Consider the following 19360-nt stretch of genomic DNA (forward strand, 5'->3'; position numbering starts at 1 on the left):
GGGACTCTGCCAAGAACAAGTCTAGCCTGTTCTGAGTAGACTTTTTCATGTATCTGTATCTCCTCCTGCCATCAACTTTCTTCCTCACCCTCTACCCCGAGTCTGTTCTGTCTCATGGCTGCTGCTTTCTCATGATTTCTCGTACTCCTTTGGTTTGCACAGGACTCCAGTGGCCTCACTCTGCCTTATGACTTTTCAGTCCCAACCATCATGGCCAACTGCCTCACTTCTCATTTCCCAATTCAAATTCCTAAAAGCATGAGTCTGTATCGGCAAAGACTTTTGGTCTGGCAGCCTCCTGGACCAGTGGCTAATCTATAGACTGGTTACTCAAATAGTTGTCCTACCCTGGCTAGTAGGCAAGGAAAGCTAGGTAACAGCTACAAAATTCGACAGGCTAGGCCTTCTAGGATGGGTTCAGTAGGACACACGTGCTGGCATACATATGAAGAGGGTGAACGCCAGGCAAGTAGGCTGCTACAGTAGATAGGACCCATCCAGGGGTTTTCCAGAGAAGTGGAAGCAATAGGAGATATACATATAAGAGAACATTTTGTATGGGAATTGGTTCATATCCTTGTAGAAGAGTCCCATGACCTTCGGTCTGCAAGCTGGAGAACCAGGAAATCTGGTGGTGTAATTCAGTCCGAGTCTGAAGGTGTGAGAATCAGAGGAGCTAATGGTATAAAACTCCCAGTCAAAGACTGAAGGCCCGAAAACTGACGATGAGTCCCCAAGTCCAAAGCCAGGAACACCAAGAGTTTTGATGTCTAAGAGCAGAAGATGGATGTCCCAACTTAAGAAGAGAAAGTAAAATCACCCTTCTTCTGCCTTTTTGTTCCTTTTCAGTCTTTAATGAATAGGATGATGCCTGTCCACATTGGTGAGGGCAGATCTTCTATTGATTCAAATGCTAATCTGTCCTGGAAATGCCCTCACAGGCACACACAGAAATAATGTTTTTCCAAGCTATCTGGGCATCACTTAGCCCAGTAAAGTTGATCCATAAAAGTAACCATCACCTATTTGCCATCTTTCATTTAAGCCCAGATACAAAGACTGGCTATCTCAGCCATTCTTTGGGTAGCACATCCAAACCTGTTTCCTCTGAGTCTCTCTGCCTTGTGACAAATAGGTTTTGGAAGAAGTTGCCTGTGGTCACCCTGAGCTTGTGCCTTTAAGAGTTGGGCACACTGGCCAGGCGCAGTGGCTCATGCCTGTAATCCCAGAACTTCGGGAGGCTGAGGCGGGTGGATCACGAGGTCAGGAGTTCAAGACCAGCCAGGCCAAGATGGTGAAACCTCGTCTCTACTAAAAGTACAAAAAAAAAAAAAAAAAAAAAAAAAAAAATTAGCCGGGTGTGGTGGCCAGCGCCTGTAATCCCAGCTACTCGGGAGGCTGAGGCAGAGAATTGCCTGAACCTAGGAGACAGAGGTTGCAGTGAAGCCAGATCGCGCCACTGCACTCCAGCCTGGGCGACACAGCGAGATTCCATCTCAAAAAAAAAAAAAAAAAAGAATGGCATGCCACCTATTCTGTGTGGCCTGCACGTAATGCACTAATTCTTAATCCCTCGCTGATCCCAGTGTAAAGTGGAGACACCAGTACATACTCAGCCTCACAGGACTGACTGGTCAGGTCACTCATTCCCAGGCACGCGGCCATCACTCACTGACAACTACAGACCGACTCTCTGCCACCCAGTTCAGGTGCCCAGATGCTAACGCCCCATATAGCCCAGCTCCCGGCATCCTCAGTCGCTCACACAGGTAACTGCTCGCTCCCTACCTCCCTTCCCGGTGCTGCGGCGCCCCAAGCCCGGCGGTGTCTCAGCTTTCCCGGTCCCCGGCGGACGGTGGCGGGGGTGGGGGGGGGGGGACGGCGCGGGTTTCCAGCCGGTGACGTTAGGCCGCTGCACGCCGGAAGTGGCAGCTGAACGGGGGCACTGAGGTGTCGGCCGGCGGGGCAGTGGCCCGGAGCGGGGGGCGGGGGTGTTGGTCATGTTTCCCTTTGGGCCTCATAGCCCTGGAGGGGACGGATCGGCCGGAGCCGGGGCTGAGGAGCCGGTGCCCCACGAGGGGCAGGCAGCAGCCACCAGGCCGCCCTCGCCGCTACATCCCGGGGCTGATGCGACCCATCCCCCTCCACCCACCCGGAGCCCTAGCCGCCCCGGCGCCCCATCGCTGTCCCCGGCCCCGCGCTCCGGAGAGCTCGAGCTGCCCGGAGATCCGGAGTCCTCGGCTGCCTCCGCCCAGGGAGAGCCGTCACCTCCCTCCCCTCCGCGCCGGCGGCCCGGGCCAGACTGCAAGGCCGAGAGCCGGGGCCGACACGGCCTCTGCGCGGGCCTGGGCGGCCCTGGCGCCAGGCTGTTCGGGTGGCTGAAAGAGCGCAGCCTGGGCCGCGGTCTGTTCGTGGACCCGGCGCGGGACAATTTTCGCACCATGACTAGCCTCTACGGTTCCATCCACCCCGCGGACTCGGTGTACCTCAGCACCCGCACCCACGGCGCCGTCTTCAACCTGGAGTACTCACCCGACGGGTAAGCGCGGCCCCTTGGAGGGCGGGCGCCCGCCTCCGCCCGGCTCAGCTGCCAGCGGACGGCAGTCCTGGGCTCGCTCCCCCGGCCCGGGCCCAGGTTAGCAAGGCCGTTTGGGGCCGCTGGCCTTCGTGCCTCCTGGCACTTTCTGAAGCGCATTCTCGTCCCCTGGAACCCCCAGCCCAGCTTTTTGAGGCAGGAAGGCGGGGCCCCACTTGCTCGCCTTCAGGACTTGGGTGGGCTCCGTGAAGGAGAAATGCCCGAAGCCACACAGCAGACCTGTCAGAGCCAACCCACAACTAGGGCATTCTGGTACACAGTAGGTGCTCAGTAAATACATTTTGAATAAATGTCCACTTTCTCCCCATCCTAGGCTCGCGTTTTCCCACCTAAACCTGTGTCGGGGTAGGAAGGCTGTAGATTCCTTGCACTCTGTACCTGAACTTGCCATGATGGGACAAGTGCGTTCCTTTGCTCAAGGAAGATACAGTAGTAAGACACTGTAGAGACGTGGCTCTCATGATTTGGGTCATTTGTGAAGTCCCCAGGCTAGACTACAGCCTTTTTCTTGGCTGATTAAATATTTATTGTATAGCTTTGGTTTAACAGGAAGTTCCAAAATCTATCTATTTAAAACTTTCTTGTCAGTACACAAGTCCGCCATCAAAAGAAAAAATTTGCACAGTTCCACCATGAGGTGACATAGTTAATGTAATTCTTATCCCATCAAAGCCTCTCGGTTGCTGGTTGTTTACCCAGGTGTTCTTTAATTCATTCTCTCATTCGGCGTGTATTTTGAGCACTTGCTGTGTTCCAAATGCGGGAGTAACCGTGCTGAGCAAAACCAGCTAATGGCACTGTTTTCATTGAGCCTGGGACTTAATGGTTCAACTAGATAGTAGACAGCCTTACTAAATAATGCATAAAATATATATGTTAATTGAGATAAAGTCTTGAAGGAACCTGTTAGGACTCTGTGTTCACGGATTCCCTGAGGAAGTGACACCTAAATCAAAATCAAAAAAATGAGTAGGAAATAAATTAGTCAAGATAGGGTTGGGAAAGGGATAGAAGTATTTCAAATGGGGATGATTGGTATGTCAAAGGTCGTAGAAGGGCAGCATGTCATGTTACAGAAGGTTAAAAGAATAGGTTTACAAAGCAAAAAAAGTTTACTGAAGACCTAAAGTTGCTAAGGAAGGAGCAAAGGAATAGAAGCAGGAATTACTGTGCACAAGTAGACTCTCTTCCATTTCAGTGATGCAAGTGCTTCCTAATCACATGTGGTGCTGGGATCTCTGGGGTCTCAACAGCAATTGGTTGGAGCATGTAGTAGTGGATGCACACCTGAATAAGGTGGAAAACTGGTGAGAGAAACTATTTTGCTGAAACTTATTCATGGAACCTCGCAGCCTCCTTCCTTCAGCCAAGCCCTATTCCTAAAGTTTCCCTCAAAACACTAACAGTCTGTTCTCAAATACTGAGTTTCTGTCTTCACATCCCGGCCCCTTTCCTCCCAGCCTCCTACCGATACTTTCAGGAATTCAGAGGTAGCTATTTCTACTTTTTGGATGTGGGATTTTAGGTGGGAGTATAATCAGAAGAACAGATTTTAGAGCTGTAAGAATAAGGGATATATTGCTTAAAGTTTTTGTTTGAATCTAGAATGCATTTTCTCATAACAGTTTTGTAAAAGGTGGTTAGGAACTCTTGCACTTAATTCAATAATTTTAAATTACACAATTAACATATATGCTCATTGTGTAAAACCTAGACAATAAATGAGCAAAAAATACCCTAAACATCGCTTATGATCCCAGAGATTAAATGGATATTTAAGGAAATTTTTACTTTGTGTATGTTTATTTTAATATAAACATGGAATCACTGTTTTGTAGCTTGCTTTTTTCCTTACAGTATATTGTGAACTGCTTATGTTAATAAATATATTCCTATAACATTATTTAACATTTTTCATTAGTTTAAATAAAACTTCTTTGAACAAATATTTTGTATTTATATCTTTAGGATAAATCCCTAGAATGAGTTATTGTTATGAAGATTTTTATACCTATTGTTAAATTGCCCTCTGCAAAGATCATACTAATTCTCATTACTATATTCTGATTCCTACATTCTAGACACATATGGAAGTGCCTGTCTCCCCATACCCTTGGCAACACTGTATACTGCCAGTCTTTTTCATCTTTATCGGGGTGATGAGTGGAAATACTTCAGTGTTTTAATTTTTCAGTCTTCTTACTTCATCTAGTATGCCCTACATTTGTGCAGGACTGAAAGTAATTTTACAGATAGATGACATATCTGTGTTAAAGGAGATAATTTCTCATATCCTTCAGTTAAATATGAGTTAAATCAGCTTACCGGGTAGCTTAACCACTGTTACCTACAAGGACTTCTCAATACCGAGAAGGAGGGGGTGACACAGAATGTAAAAATTAAAATTATGAATTTAATAGAGACCAGAATATAAGGAATTTGGCCATAAAAAAGATAAAAGGACTAGAAGGTATTTTCTAAAGAGTTCAAAAAATGTTTTAAGTGATAGAAACATTATCAAAATAAATGTATCAACTTCTAAAATGACATTTTGAAAAAGTAAAATTGATAATGTTAATAAATTATAGTATGTCAGACCCTGTCAAGCTGTCCTCCATGAGAACACATTAGGCACAGCTGTAGAGATAATTCACATATTGGAAAATAGAAGCAAAGAAACTAACTAGAATACAGACCTGGAAAACACAGAGATTGAAAATATGAAAAGATTTAGTAACATAGAGCATAGAGAGAAAAAGCGTGCCATATAGTTAGCCAGAGTTCCTAAAGAAAATAGTCCCAGTTTCTTCAGGAACTCTGGCTAACTATATGGTACGCTTATACCATATAAGCATATCATATGGTATAAAGGGGACTATTTGAAGACATAATAGCTGAGAACTTTCCAGATTTGAAGAACAGCACCAAGCCATGATTTAAGAAGCCCAACAAACCCAAGCAAGAATTCTTTCTAGACCTATTGTAGTGAAACTGTGGGACAATAAATATAAAATCTTAAAAGATAGAGAAAAAAGGGGCCGGGTGCGGTGGCTCACGCCTATAATCCCAGCACTTTGGGAGGCCAAGGTGGGCGGATCACCTGAGGTCAGGAGTTCGAGACCAGCCTGACCAACATGGAGAAACCCTGTCTCTACTAAAAATACAAAACTAGCTGGGCATGGTGGTACATGCCTGTAATCCCAGCTACTCAGGAGGCTGAGGGAGGAGAATCGCTTGAACCTGGGAGGTGGAGGTTGCGCTGAGCCGAGATCGCGCCACTGCACTCCAGCCTGGGAAACAAGAGCAAAACTCCGTCTAGAAAAAAAAAAGAGAGAAAAAAGGCCTCAAAGGAGTAACTATGAGAGTGATAGCCAATTAGTCATCAACCATAATATAAATCTAGAGACAGTGGTAATTATTTTCAATATGCCAGGAAAAAAACCTCAGTCTAGATTTATACCCAGCAAACACAGGTTCTTTGTCCTTGCCAAGAACAAAGATGAAATAAATACATATTCAGACAAGCAAAGCTGAGTAAGTTTGCCAGCAGACCTTCAATAAAGGAATTCTAAGTTCAGAGAGAAGGAAATTGTTTTCAAACGGAAGGTCTGAGAAGCTAGCAGGAATGAAGAACAAAAAGTGTTAAATATGTATGCACATGTTAATCTGATAATGTCTTTTGGGATTAACAGAGATGGAACAAAAATAGAAGACAATAATAGCATATAAATTATGAAGTGAGGCCGGGTGTGGTGGCTTATGCCTGTAATCCCAGTACTTTGGGAGGCCAAGGCGGGTGGATCACTTGAGGTCAGGAGTGTGAGACCAGCCTGGCCAACCTGGTGAAACCCTGTCTCTACTAAAAACACAAAAAAATTAGCCAGGCGTGGTGGCATGCGCCTGTAAACTCAGCTACTTGGGAGGCTGAGGCAGGAGAATTGCTTGAACCTGGGAGGCAGAGGTTGCAGTGAGTGGAGATCACATCACTGCACTCCAGCCTGGGTGACAGAGTGAGACTCTGTCTCAAAGTAAAATGAAAATAAAGGATGAGGTGATATTCTAAGTTTTTATGTTTTTGGGGGGATAATTATATATGTTAACTTTAGGCTTTAATAGGTATTTAAAATTTTCAAGGAACCAAAAGACAAGAAAGATTATAATTTCCAGACTAGTACAAGAAAAAGTACGGAATGAGAAAAAAAATTCCAAAAGAAGGCAAGAAAGGAAAATAAAAAAAGACAAGGTATAATAAATAAAAAGCACAAAGAATAGCTGAAAATAAATCCAAACATTACTAGTTACAATAACTATAAGGTACTAAATATTCCAATTAAAAGACAAAGAGTAGCTTGGCGCAGTGGCTCATGCCTATGATCCCAGCATTTTGGGAGGCCAAGGCAGGCGGATTGCTTGAGCCCAGGAGTTTGAGACCAGCCCGGGCAACATAGGGAGACCCTGTCTGTACAAAAAGTACAAAAATTAGCTGGTTGTGGTGACGTGCCCTTTTGTCCCAGCTACTCAGGTGGGTGAGGCAGGAGGATCATTTGAGCTCAGAAGGTAGAGGCTGCAGTGAGCCAGGATTGTGCCTCTGCACTCCAGCCTAGGCAACAGAGACCCTATCTTGCAAAAAAATAAAATAAAATAAAATAAATAAATAAATAAATAAATAAAAGAACAGTACCTCTTAAAATCTTACTCTTAATGGCATTTATAGACTACATTCAGGCCTGCTATTCAGCTGATACTGGTTCAGCTGTAATGGTTGTTAAAATATTGATATATCCATAGTGGTTGAATAGTTACTGCCCCAAGCCTGTTAAGTGTCATCTTAATGCTTCATTGCCTTCCTTGGGTCTTCCTATAGTAACCAATTATATAGCAACTAAAGAGTTAAGAACTGGGACAGCAAGAGGCTGTCAACAAACATCTCACTGGAGAACTACAGGGCAGCACCCATTCTAATTATTCCTGACCCATGCCTGGCACCCTCTAACACACACAAAAAATCCATAGGCCCAGTGACCATCTGGCTTTCCTAAGAGTAGGGTTGCCTACTTTTCTCATGTCACTCTCACATGGCCCCTTTGGGAACTGCAGCCTTGGGAGATCCAGAAAGAAGAGAGCAGTCAAATGAGAGTAATAGTATTGTACTACTGCAGTTATCATCAAAATATATTAATTCTCTTGGCACAGTATACACTCCCATGGCAGGATAGAATCTACAGCAGATGATTGAGGCCTATGGGGATGGTTTATGGATGAATAACTTCTGGGATGCACATCCTTAGTTTTATCATTCTTGTTTAATTTCCCTATTATTTAGATAGGATAAGTGTGCCAACACCCAACGAATACCTGCCTACAGTAGGCATTAATGACACTCACGTTATAAATGAAAATGACTACCAAAGTACATCTTTTTCTCTCTACCAGACAAATTTAGTTGGGGGAATTAAGAAGCAGAAAGTTTATTAAATGAAGGTTCTGTACCCTGGTGTATGCTCTTAACTGCCATGTTACATTACCTCTCACCTGGACTGAGGGATTAGGTTTAATATAATTAAGTATATCAATAAATTATTTTTGTGACTTAGTTATTAATACATTTAAACAAATATTGAATACATGAAACTAACAGCAAGCATTTGAAGGGCTAAAAACATATTTATGCTTATTGTACTTCAGCAAAAGCCAAAAAGAGGATTCAGCTCCCATAAATAATTCTGTTGATGTTAAGAGTGATTTCTTTTTTTTAGGCCAGGTATGGCCGCTCACGCCTGTAATCCTAGCACTTTGGGAGGTTGAAGGTGGAGGATTGCTTTAGCTCGAGTTCGAGACCAGCGGGGGCAACATAGGGAGACCTTGTCTCTACAAAAAATTTTTAAAAAGAGTGATTTTTTAAAATGTTATCATGACTACAAGTTACTTAATGACTATAAATTTAATGTGGATATTCTTAGAAGGGCTTTATCTAGTTTCCTATGTCAATTCATGGTTCAGACAAGGGTATCTGTGTCAAATAAAAGATTATGGCTACAATTCAAAAAATTAATAAATGATTGAAAATTACTAGAATTATTTAATGAACAATTTGAGCTACAATGGTTATCACTTGGTGAGCATTTTAATCTATATAGGTTAATTTATTTAGAAAATGTTTTTAAATTTTATTCATGTTAATTTATATTACCATTGAATTTTCTTTTTTTTTTTTTGAGACAGAGTTTCACTCTTGTTGTCCAGGCTGGAGTGCAATGGCGCAATCTTGGCTCCCTGCAACCTCCAGCTCTTGGGTTCAAGCAATTCTCCTGCCTCAGCCTCCCAAGTAGCCGGGATTACAGGCATGCACCACCACGCTTGGCTAATTTTGTATTTTTAGTAGAGATGGGGTTTCACCATGTTGGTCAGGCTGGTCTTGAACTCCTGACCTCAGGTGACCCACCCGCCTCAGCCTCCCAAAGAGCTGGGATTATAAGTGTGAACCACTGTGCCTGGCCTGAATTTTTAACCTTTTTGAATATCACACTTAACTGTACATAACAGCTGCTTCATCCTTATTTTTTTTCAAACACAAAAGGAACATGTATAAAATTTTCACATATGAGACCACAAGTTTCAAAAGATTAGTATCATACTGAATACAGTTTCTCACTACAATGTGAGTAGAAGTAAATAAAAAAAAAATAAAATCACTAGAAGTAAATAAAAAGATAACTAGCTAGCATGGTGGTTCATACCAGTGTTACCAGCACTTTGGGAGGCTGAGGCAGGTGGATCACTTGTGCCCGGGAGTTCAAGACCATCCCTACAAAAAATACAAAAATTAGCCATTTGTGGTGGCTCATGCCTATAGTCTCAGCTACTTGGGAGGCTGAGGTGGGAGGATCACTTGAACCCCGGAAGCAGAGGTTGCAGTGAACCAAAATCATGCCACTGTACTCCAGCCTGGGCAACAGAATGAGACCCTGTCTCAAGAAAAATATTATATATATTATATAAAGCATATATTATATAAAAATATAATATATTATATAAAAATGTATTATAATATATTTTTGTTAGTCAAGAGACAAGTATAATTAAAAAGATAACCAGAGGCCTGGCACAGTGGCTCCCACTTGTAATCCCAGCACTTTGGAAGACTGAGGTGGGAGGATCTGCCAGGAGTTCAAGACCAGCCTGGGCAAGGAAGAGAGACTGTCTCTACAAAAGTTTAAAAATTAGCCTGGTGTGGTGGCATGTGCTTGTAGTCCTAGCTACCCAGGAAGCTGAGGCAGGCAGGACTGCTCAAGCTTGGGAGTTTGAGGCTGCCACTGCATTCTAGCCTGGATGACAAAATGAGACTCTGTCTCAAAAAAACCCAAAAAAACACACACAAAAAAAACTAGAAAAGTCTCATACATTTTCAAAAAATTTGATAAATTCATGGGTCAAAGGGGAAATTATAATGGAAACTAGAAATGTTCAGAACGAAATGATAATGAAATCATATGTCTCAAAATTTGTGGGATACAAGCAAAGCTGTACTTAGTAGGAAAATTATAGTCTTTAATAAACTGAAAGGAAGATAAGGAAAATTAATGAGCTAAGAGTATTCATCTCAAGAAAGAGAATAGCAAAGTTATCTGCAAATAATAGGAAAATCAATCTAAAGAGAGCAGAAGGAAATAGTTAAAAAAATAGAAATTAGTGAAATTTTAAAAACCAATAGAAATACTGAATAGGGACAAAGTTTTGTCTTTGAAAACACTTATAAAAATGAAAAACATTCATGATACTGAGAAAATGCACAGACAATATTCAGAATAAAAAGGGGGACATAGATCGCCACTGTGACTCACACCTGTAATCCTAGCACTTTGGGAGACCGTGGCGGGTGGATCACCTTAGGTCAGGAGTTCCAGACCAGCCTGGCTACAATGGCGAAGCCCTGACTCTACTAAAAATACAAAAATTAGCCAGGCGTGGTGGTGGGCGCCTATAATCCCAGCTACTCGGGAGGCTGAGGCAGGAGAATCGCTTGAATCCAGGAGGCGGAGGTTGCAGTGAGCCGAGATTGCCCCACTTCACTCCAGCTTGGGCGACAAGAGCGAAACTGTCTCAAAAAAAAAAAAAAAAAAAAAAAGTAGTGGGGGGCGGGGCGGCCAGGCGCGGTGGCTCATGCCTTTAATCCCAGCACTTTGGGAGGCCAAGGCGGCTGGATCACCTGAGGTCAGGAGTTTGAGACCAGCCTGGCCAACATGGTGAAACTCCGTCTCTACTAAAAATACAAACAAATTAGCTGGGCGTGGTGGCAAACGTCTGTAATCCCAGCCACTTGGGAGGCTGAGGCAGGAGAACTGCTTGAACCCGGGAGGCGGAGGTTGCAGTGAGCCGAGATTGCAACACTATACTCCAGACTGGTCAACCAGAGCAAAACTCCGTCTTAAAAAAAACAAAAAGTTGGGGGGACAATTTTATATGCAAGAGGTAGATGGTTTGGACCAAACTTCCAACTGAGAATAATCAGAAAAGCTAGAGGAAATATTAAATATTTAATGTAAGATATAGAAAGCTTATGTTTGAGGGGATTAGAGCATTATCAGGGCAATGAAGATATTGCAGGGTCAAGTTCTACAAAATAGGAAAGCCAGTGATGTGAGCCCAGCATTTGAGCTCACTTTTCTGAGAGGCATCTGTCAGTCTCAAAAGCAGCAGCAGCAATGAGGCTGAATGGTATTTCTTTTTTCTTTTTCTTTTTTTTTCTTTCTTTTTTTTTTTTTGAGACGGAGTTTCAGTCTTGTTGCCCAGGCTGAAGGGCAATGGCGCGATCTCGGCTCATGGCAACCTCCACCTTCCGGGTTCAAGCGATTCTCCTGCCTCAGCCTCCGGATTAGCTGGGATTACAGGCGCCCGCCACCACGCCCAGCTGATTTTTGTATTTTTAGTAGAGACGGGCTTTCTCCATGTTGGTCAGGCTGGTCTGGACTTCCCGACCTCAGGTGATCCGCCCGCCTCGGCCTCCCAAAGTGCTGGGATTATAGGCGTGAGCCACTGCGCCTGGCCTCTGAATGGTATTTCAAATGGATTTATGGGTGGGATAGATGAGATTACAAGAATCTTAGGTTTGGCATTGAAACTCCTTTCCCCCCACCCAATATACCCTAGGACTAAGGGTGAATCAAGAATAGACGGTACTCATAGGGACTAAAGGTCAGCTTGGAATCATCTCATTCCCTACGTAGATTAAGAAGACCTCAGATTGCCGGCACCTGTACTCTAGCTTACTTGCCATAATTAAATAGGACTCTTCTATGCAAGAAGAAAATATGCAGCTGAGTGCCCTGTCTTACACCTTTAATCCGAGTTCTTTGGGAGGCTGAGGAAGGAAGATTGATTGAGGCCAGGAGTTGAAGACCAGTCTAAGCAACACAGCCAGAGATCCCATCTCTGCAAAAAATTTAAAAATTACCTGGGCAATATGGTGTGCGCCGGCCATCCTAGCTACTCTGGAGGCAGAGGTGGGAGGCTTGTTTAAGCCCAGGTGTTTGAGGTTACAGTGAGCTATAATCACACCACTATACTTCAGCCTGGGTGACAAAGCAAGACCCTGTCTCTAAAGAAATTTTAAAAAAAGATAATATATAATTCAGTGCTTTAAATTATCCCTGTAATTTTTGTATACAGTGACGAGCACTCATACAAAGAGATTCGTTGTCTGAAAAGCCAAGAAAATCAGCAAACAATAGAAATAGACCCATAGGAGATCTGACATTAAAACTATTTAATATGTTCAAAAAAAGTACAAAAATTAGCTGGTTGTGGTGACGTGCCCCTTTGTCCCAGCTACTCAGGTGGGACAATTATTAGATGGAGAAATTTAGCAGAGAACTAGAAGCTATAAAAAGAAAACCCTAGAACTAAAAAGTACAGTAACTGATAAAAACTCTGGATGATTTAACAGCAAACTGGACACAGCTGAAGGATTTGTGAACTTGAGAATAGATGAGAAAAAAATATACAGAATAAAGCTTAGATTTACCAAAATGGGACACAGACTGAGATATGTCGTAAAATACAGGGAAAAGATCTTATAAATATAAATGGAGTTTAGAAAGATATTAAAGAGAATGGAGATAAATCAATATTTGAACAGATAATGGATAAGTTTTAAAAATTAACAAAACACACTGTAGATTAAAGAAGGGCTATACATCTCAAGCAAGAGAAAGACAAAAAAAGTAGGCCAGGCATGGTGGTGCACCCCTGTAATCCCAGCACTTGCGGAGGCTGAGGTGGTTGGATCTCTTGAGCTTGGGAGTTTGAGACCAGCCCAGCCAACATAGGAAAACCCTGACTCTACAAAAAAATACAAACAAAAAAATTAGCCGGGTGTGGTGGCATGCGCCTGTGGTTCCAGCTACTCAGGAGGCTGAAGGAGGAGGATCATTTGAATCTGGGAGGTTGAGGCTGCAGTGAGCTGGGATTGCACCACTTCTTTCCAGCGCCACCGCACTCCAAACCTTCTGAAACAACTGCTTCAAAACCAAAAAAACCTTCCAACTGTTTTAAAAACAAAAACAAAAATCCCTTCCAACTGCTTCGAAAACAAACAAAAAAAAAAAAAAAAGAAAGAAAGAAAGATAAAGCCACACTTAGCTACAAGCGTAAAGCTGTTAAAACCAAAATAAAACATATACATGCACAAAGACAATCTTAAAAGTAGCTAGAGGAAAGAGATGGATTACTTTCAAAGGAGGCTCAAAAAGACAGTTAATTTCACTGCAGAAACAATAGAAGTCAAGAGACAAAGATATTTCCAGACAAATATTGAGATAATTTGCCACTATCAGGTCTACACAGAAACAGATCACAAAATTATTCTTTAGGAGGAAGGAAAAAGGCAGAAGACCAGAGGTACAGGAAATAATGAAAAGAACAAAAAGTAAATATGCTTGTAAATCAAAATGAATGTTAACTCTTTTTTTTTCTTTTTTTTAGACAGAGTCTTTCTCTGTCATCCAAGCTGGAGTGCAGTGGCATGAACACTGCTCACTGCAGCCTTGACTTCCCAGGCTCAAGTAATCCTCTTGCTTCTGCTGTTTGTGTAGCTGGGACCACAGGCACACGCCCGCATGCCTGGTTAATTTTTTTATTTTTTGTAGAGACAAGGGGTCTCAGTTTGTTGTCCAGGCTGGGAATGGTATAAAACAATGAGAACTTTTAGTAGAGTATTGAATTTATATATAATTATACCTAAAAAATTAAATATTAGGAAGGGTTAAAGGAAGGTGAACTGAGCTAAGGTTCTTGCATCATCCAGGAAGTAATAATTTTGTGCTTCACTTTAAAAAGTTGATGCATGACGTTAGCTCTTTGGATATTCGCTAAAAGAATAGTAAAAGAATATATTTAACATACTACATAGTGTATGGGGAGATATCAATAGCAAATATATATTCTTAGAGATGGGATATTGCACTGTTGCCCAGGCTGGAGTTCACTGGTGCTGTCACAGCTCACGGCAACCTCCAACTCCTGGGCTCAAGCAATCCTCCCGCTGTCTCCTGGGTAGCTAGGACTGCAGCCGTTAGCCACTATGCCTGGCCATTTTATTTTTTTATAGTGATAGGGTCTCCATGTGTTGTGCAGGCTGATCTCCAACTCATGACCACAAGCTATCCTCCCGCCTTGGACTCCTAAAACACTAGGATTACAGGTATGGGCCAATGTGCCTGGCCAAAAAAATGTTTAAAGCAACTGAAAAGGGACATAGAGCAGACAGGACAAATGGAAAGTAAATTGTAAGGTGACAGTTTTCAACTCAAAGATTGCTAGTAGTTACATTAAATGTAATTTGAGACAATGATCGTCAGATCAGATTTTTGAAAACTGCTTACAAAAGACATACCTGAAATGTAAGGATACACAAAGTTTTAAAGTAAAACGATGTCAAGGCATACCATTGCTAGCATTAGCTAAATGAAAGTTGGTGTGCTGTGTTAATATCAGACAGCACAAAAAGCAAATTCATACAATTTCCAAGCATTGAGATTGAGCAATTTGTTTTTCAATGAAAATTCAGGAAATAAATAACTAGAAAATCTCTTTATTTTTGGAAATGCTCTTTTAAATAACTTGTGAGTCAAAGAAGAAATCACAGTATAAATTATAAAATAGTTGAAACTGAATGATGAAAACACTATCAAAATTTATGCAATTGCAGCTAAAGCCATGTATAGAGGAAAATCTTAGATCCCTAAATGCAGATATTAAAAGAAAAGAAAGAAAGAAAGAAAAGAAAGGCTGAAAAGAAAAGAAGAAAGGCTGAAAGTCAATAAGCTAAGTAAGCATCCATCTCAAGAACGCTGAAACAGAACAACAGATTATACCCAAAGAAGGTAAAAAGAAGGAATAGAGATCAGAGTGCAATTGAACCACTTTGAAACTGTTTGTCACTATCTTTTTTTCTTTTTTTTTTTGAGACAGAAGCTCACTCTGTCACCCAGGCTGAAGTGCAATGGCACGATCTTGGGTTACTGCAACCTCCGCCTCCCAGGTTCAAGCGATTCTCCTGCCTCAGCCTCCCAAGTAGCTGGACTTACAGGTGTGTGCCACCACGCCAGCCTTTTTTTTTTTTTTTTTTTTTTTTGTATTTTTAGTAGACATGGGGTTTCACCATGTTGGCCAGCCTGGTCTCAAACTCCTGACCTTGTGATCCGCCCGCCTTGGCCTCCCAAAGTGCTGGGGTTACAGGCGTGAGCCACCGCGCCCAGCCTTCAATTTTTTTTTTTTTTTTTTTTTTAAGAGACAGGGTCTTGCAGTGTTGCCAGGCTGGTCTCAAACTCCTGGGCTCAAGTGATTCTCCTGCCTCAGCCACCCAAAGTGCTGGAATTATAGGTGAGAGCCCCTGTATCTGGCCATTAAAGTTTAAAAATAGAAACAGAAGATATTGTGAACAACCTCATGCCAATAAAATTCTAAAGTTCAATGAAATAGGCTAATTCCTAGAAAAGTAGAAATTACCAAAACTGACATTAGTAAAAGATTAGAAAGCCCAAGTAGTACTGTAACCAATAATACTGCATCAGTAGTTAGGTCTATATGGCTTTACAGACTAGTACTACCAAATTTACAAGAAATAAATAATCCCAATTTACGTAAACTATTCCAGTGTATAAAATAACAAGGGCCAATCTTAACTCATTCTGTGATGTTAGCATACACGTTATACCAAAATCTGACATGAGTAGCACAAGAAAGCAAAATTACCATACAATTTCACTGAAGAATAAAGATAGAAAAATCATAAACAAAGTATTAGTCAACTGAATCTAGCAATGAGGTAAAAATAAAAGACTGATTTGAAATTAGAAAGTAAAGTAATGTAAACAACTACATTAATATATGAAAGGAAAAATATAGGAATATCTCAATAAATGCTGAAAAATCTCTTATACAGTTTGACATATATTCATGAAAAGAAAGCCAGCAAAATTGAAACAGAACTTTCCTTAATCTAATAGTAGGAATCTGCCCAAAAAACCTACAGCAAACATTGTACTTAATGATGAAATGTTGAATATATTCTTAAAGATCAGGAAAAAGATGAATGCCTGCTATTAACATTTCTATTCAACATTGTTCTGAAAGTCCTAGTCAGTATAACAAGGAAAAAGAGAAGGAAACAGGTTTTTAAAAAGAAGAACAGGCAGGGCATGGTGGCTTATGCCTGTAATCCCAGCACTTTGGGGGGCCGAGGCGGGTGGATCACCTGAGGTCAGCAGTTCGAGACCAGCCTGGCCAACATGGTGAAACCCCCATCTCTACTAAAAATACAAAAAACCCTGTAATCCCAGCTACTCGGGAGGCTGTGGCAGGAGAATCACTTGAACCTGGGAGGCAGAGGTTGCAGTGAGCTGAGATCACGCCACTGCACTCCAGCCTGGGCAACAAGTGTGGAACGCTGTCTCCAAACAAACAAACAAACAAACAACAAAACAAAGAACAAAGCAATTATTTTTAGATGGTATTATCAACCAAACCCCCCAAATAATAGAATAGTATGACTGATGGATAAATAATCAGTGTTAAAAAATCAGTTACATTTCTGTATACCAGCAATAAGCAAAGTCAAAAAAAAATTTTTTTTGAGACAGGGTCTCGGTCAGCCAGGCAGGGGTGCAGTGGCATGATCATAGCTCACTACATCCTCAACCTCCCTGACTCAGCTGATCCTCCCACCTCAGCCACCCAAATAGCTGGGACTACAGGTGTGCACCACCATGCCTGGCTAATTTTTAAATTTTTTGTAGAGACGAGGTCTCACTGTGTTGCACAGGCTGGTCTCAAACTCCTGAGCTCAAGTAATCTTTCCTCCTTGGTCTCCCAAAATTCTGGGATAACAAGAATAAGCCACTGTGTCCAGCATCAGCAAAAAGTTTAAAAGAACATTTATTCAAATATATTTTTAAAAAATCAAGTTCCCAGAAATAAGTTCAACAGAAGGTAGGCATGGGCTATATGGAGGAAACTATACAATTTTATTGAGAGAATTACAGAAGATTTAAATAAATGGAGATATATTAAGTTCATGGATTGGAAGATTCCATATTGTCAAGATAGCAGTTCCATTACAACTTTTTGGACCAGGCGCGGTGGCTCACGCCTATAATCCCAGCACTTTGGGAGGCCGAGGTGGGTGAATCACCTGAGGTAAGGAGTTTGAGACCAGCCTGGCTAACATGGTGAAACCCCATTTCTACTAAAAATACAAAAAATTAGCTGGGCATGGTGGCACATGCCTGTAATCCCAGCTACTTGGGAGGCTGAGGCAGGAGAATGGCTTGAACCCAGGAGGCAGAGGGTGCAGTGAGCTGAGATCATGCCACTGCACTGCAGCTTGGGCAACAAGAGCAAAACTCCGTCTCAAAAAAAAAACAACACAACTTTTTGGTATTAATAGATTTAATATAATCTCAATTAACATCTGCACCTGGTGTGTGTGTGTGTGTGTGTGTGTGTGTGTGTGTGTATACATAAATTGATACGTTGATTCTAAGTGTATAAGGATGGTCAAAGGTCCAAGATTTGCTCAGATACTCTAAGAAAATCTTTAATGTGTGGGAAAATGTGCATACTACTGTATAAGGTAAATCAAACTTGTATCATATAAATTCTACCCAAGTAATCTGTAAAGTCAGTGCATTTCAATAAAATTTCAACAAAATATTTTAGCAGAACTTGACATGGTATATATAAAATTTACTTGAAGAGAAAGCATAGCATTAGCCAAGAAAAAGTGTTTGTAAAGCAAATGAGGGAGTCTTGCTTTGCCATGTAACAAATATACCATAAACCTTGTAGAAATTAAGATAGTGTGGTGTTGCAAAGAATACCAATATAGAGTCCAAGAACAAAACTTGTATGTAGTAAAGATGGCATTACAAACCAATGTAAATAAGATCAGCGTTGATATTGGGACAAATTGTATACCAGCAATAAACAAAGCAATATGTATTTTTTAAACAAATACGTATCTTTTAAAAGATACATATCATACCATGTACAAAAATACACTATAGTTTGATTCAAACAAAACAATAACTAACAGTTTTATAGATCCCTTTTATACAATGTTCAAGATTAAGAATCTCCCAGAGGTTGGCTTTGTGTGGTGGCTCACATCTATAATCCCAGCACTTTGGAAGGCTGAGGCAGGAGGATCACTTGAGGTTTGAGACCAGCCAGGGCAACATGGTGAAACCCTGTCTCCATTAAAAATACAAAAATTAGTTGGGTGTGGTGGCGGTGCCTGTAATCCCAGTTACTCAGGAGGCTGAGGTAGGAGAATCGCTTGAACCAGGGAGGCAGAGGTTGCAGTGAACTGAGATCGTGCCACTGCACTTCAGCCTGGGTGACAGAGCAAGACTTTGTCTCAGAAAAAAAGAATCTCCCAGAGTCTGGGACTGGTGGCTTACGCCTGTAATCCCAGAGTTTTGGGAGGCTGATGTGGGAGGATCACTTGAGGCCAGGAATTTGAGACCAGCCTGAGCAACGGTAGTGCGATCCCATCTCCACCAAAAAAAAAAAAGTTTCCCAGAATCATTGATTCACTACTTATGCACAAAAGGGAAAAATTTCATTTCAGGGTTCTTCTGACTTACAAAAAGAAATAGCTATTTATATGTCTTCAACAATTACAAATATTAATTTGAATATTTTTACTCCCAATGACTAGCATAAAAAATTTCAGATATTATTAAACTTTGAAGTTCAAATGTCTTAAAAAAGGGTTTATGCAGACAAGTCCATGATTACTAAATAGAGAAAAGATTTCAACTTTTTTTTTTTTGAGACAGAGTCTTACTCTGTCACTTAGGCTGGAGCGCAGTAGCACAATCTTGGCTCACTGCAACCTCTACCTCCTGGGTTCAAGTGATTCTCCTGCCTCAGCCTCCCAAGTAGCTGGGACTACAGGCGCCCACCACCACGCCTGACTAACTTTTTTTGAATTTTTAGTAGCGACAGGGTTTCACTATGTTGGCCAGGCTGGTCTCAAACTCTTGACCTTGTGATCCGCCCACCTCGGCCTCCCAAAGTGCTGGGATTACAGGCGTGAGCCACTGCACCCAGCCAAGATTTCAGTTTAACAGTTGTTTTTTAATCTCCCACTTTAGCTAAAAAGTTTGTTCCTAATAGAAAAGTTTTTGGCTATTTAAAATTCTATCTTATGTACATTCATCTTAGTTGTATAAAATACTCAGGATTTCATTTGCTAGAAAT

General features: G+C 41.7%; 1 protein-coding gene across 2 annotated transcripts in view; it reads left to right on the forward strand.

Moving 5' to 3' along the window:
• The first annotated feature begins 1926 nt into the window (after positions 1–1926).
• Positions 1927–19360, forward strand: part of DCAF10 (DDB1 and CUL4 associated factor 10) — a 70679-nt gene continuing 53245 nt past the window's right edge. Inside the window, exon 1 of one of the 2 annotated variants that reach the window (XM_007968689.3) lies at positions 1927–2539. In XM_007968689.3, coding sequence (XP_007966880.2) covers positions 2001–2539 — 539 coding nt within the window. In that variant the 5' untranslated portion in view covers positions 1927–2000. The remainder of the gene's footprint in view (positions 2540–19360) is intronic. The other variant, XM_007968688.3, reaches the window with a different exon arrangement.

Source organism: Chlorocebus sabaeus, chromosome 12, assembly GCF_047675955.1.
Source record: "Chlorocebus sabaeus isolate Y175 chromosome 12, mChlSab1.0.hap1, whole genome shotgun sequence".
NCBI lineage: Eukaryota > Metazoa > Chordata > Mammalia > Primates > Cercopithecidae > Chlorocebus > Chlorocebus sabaeus.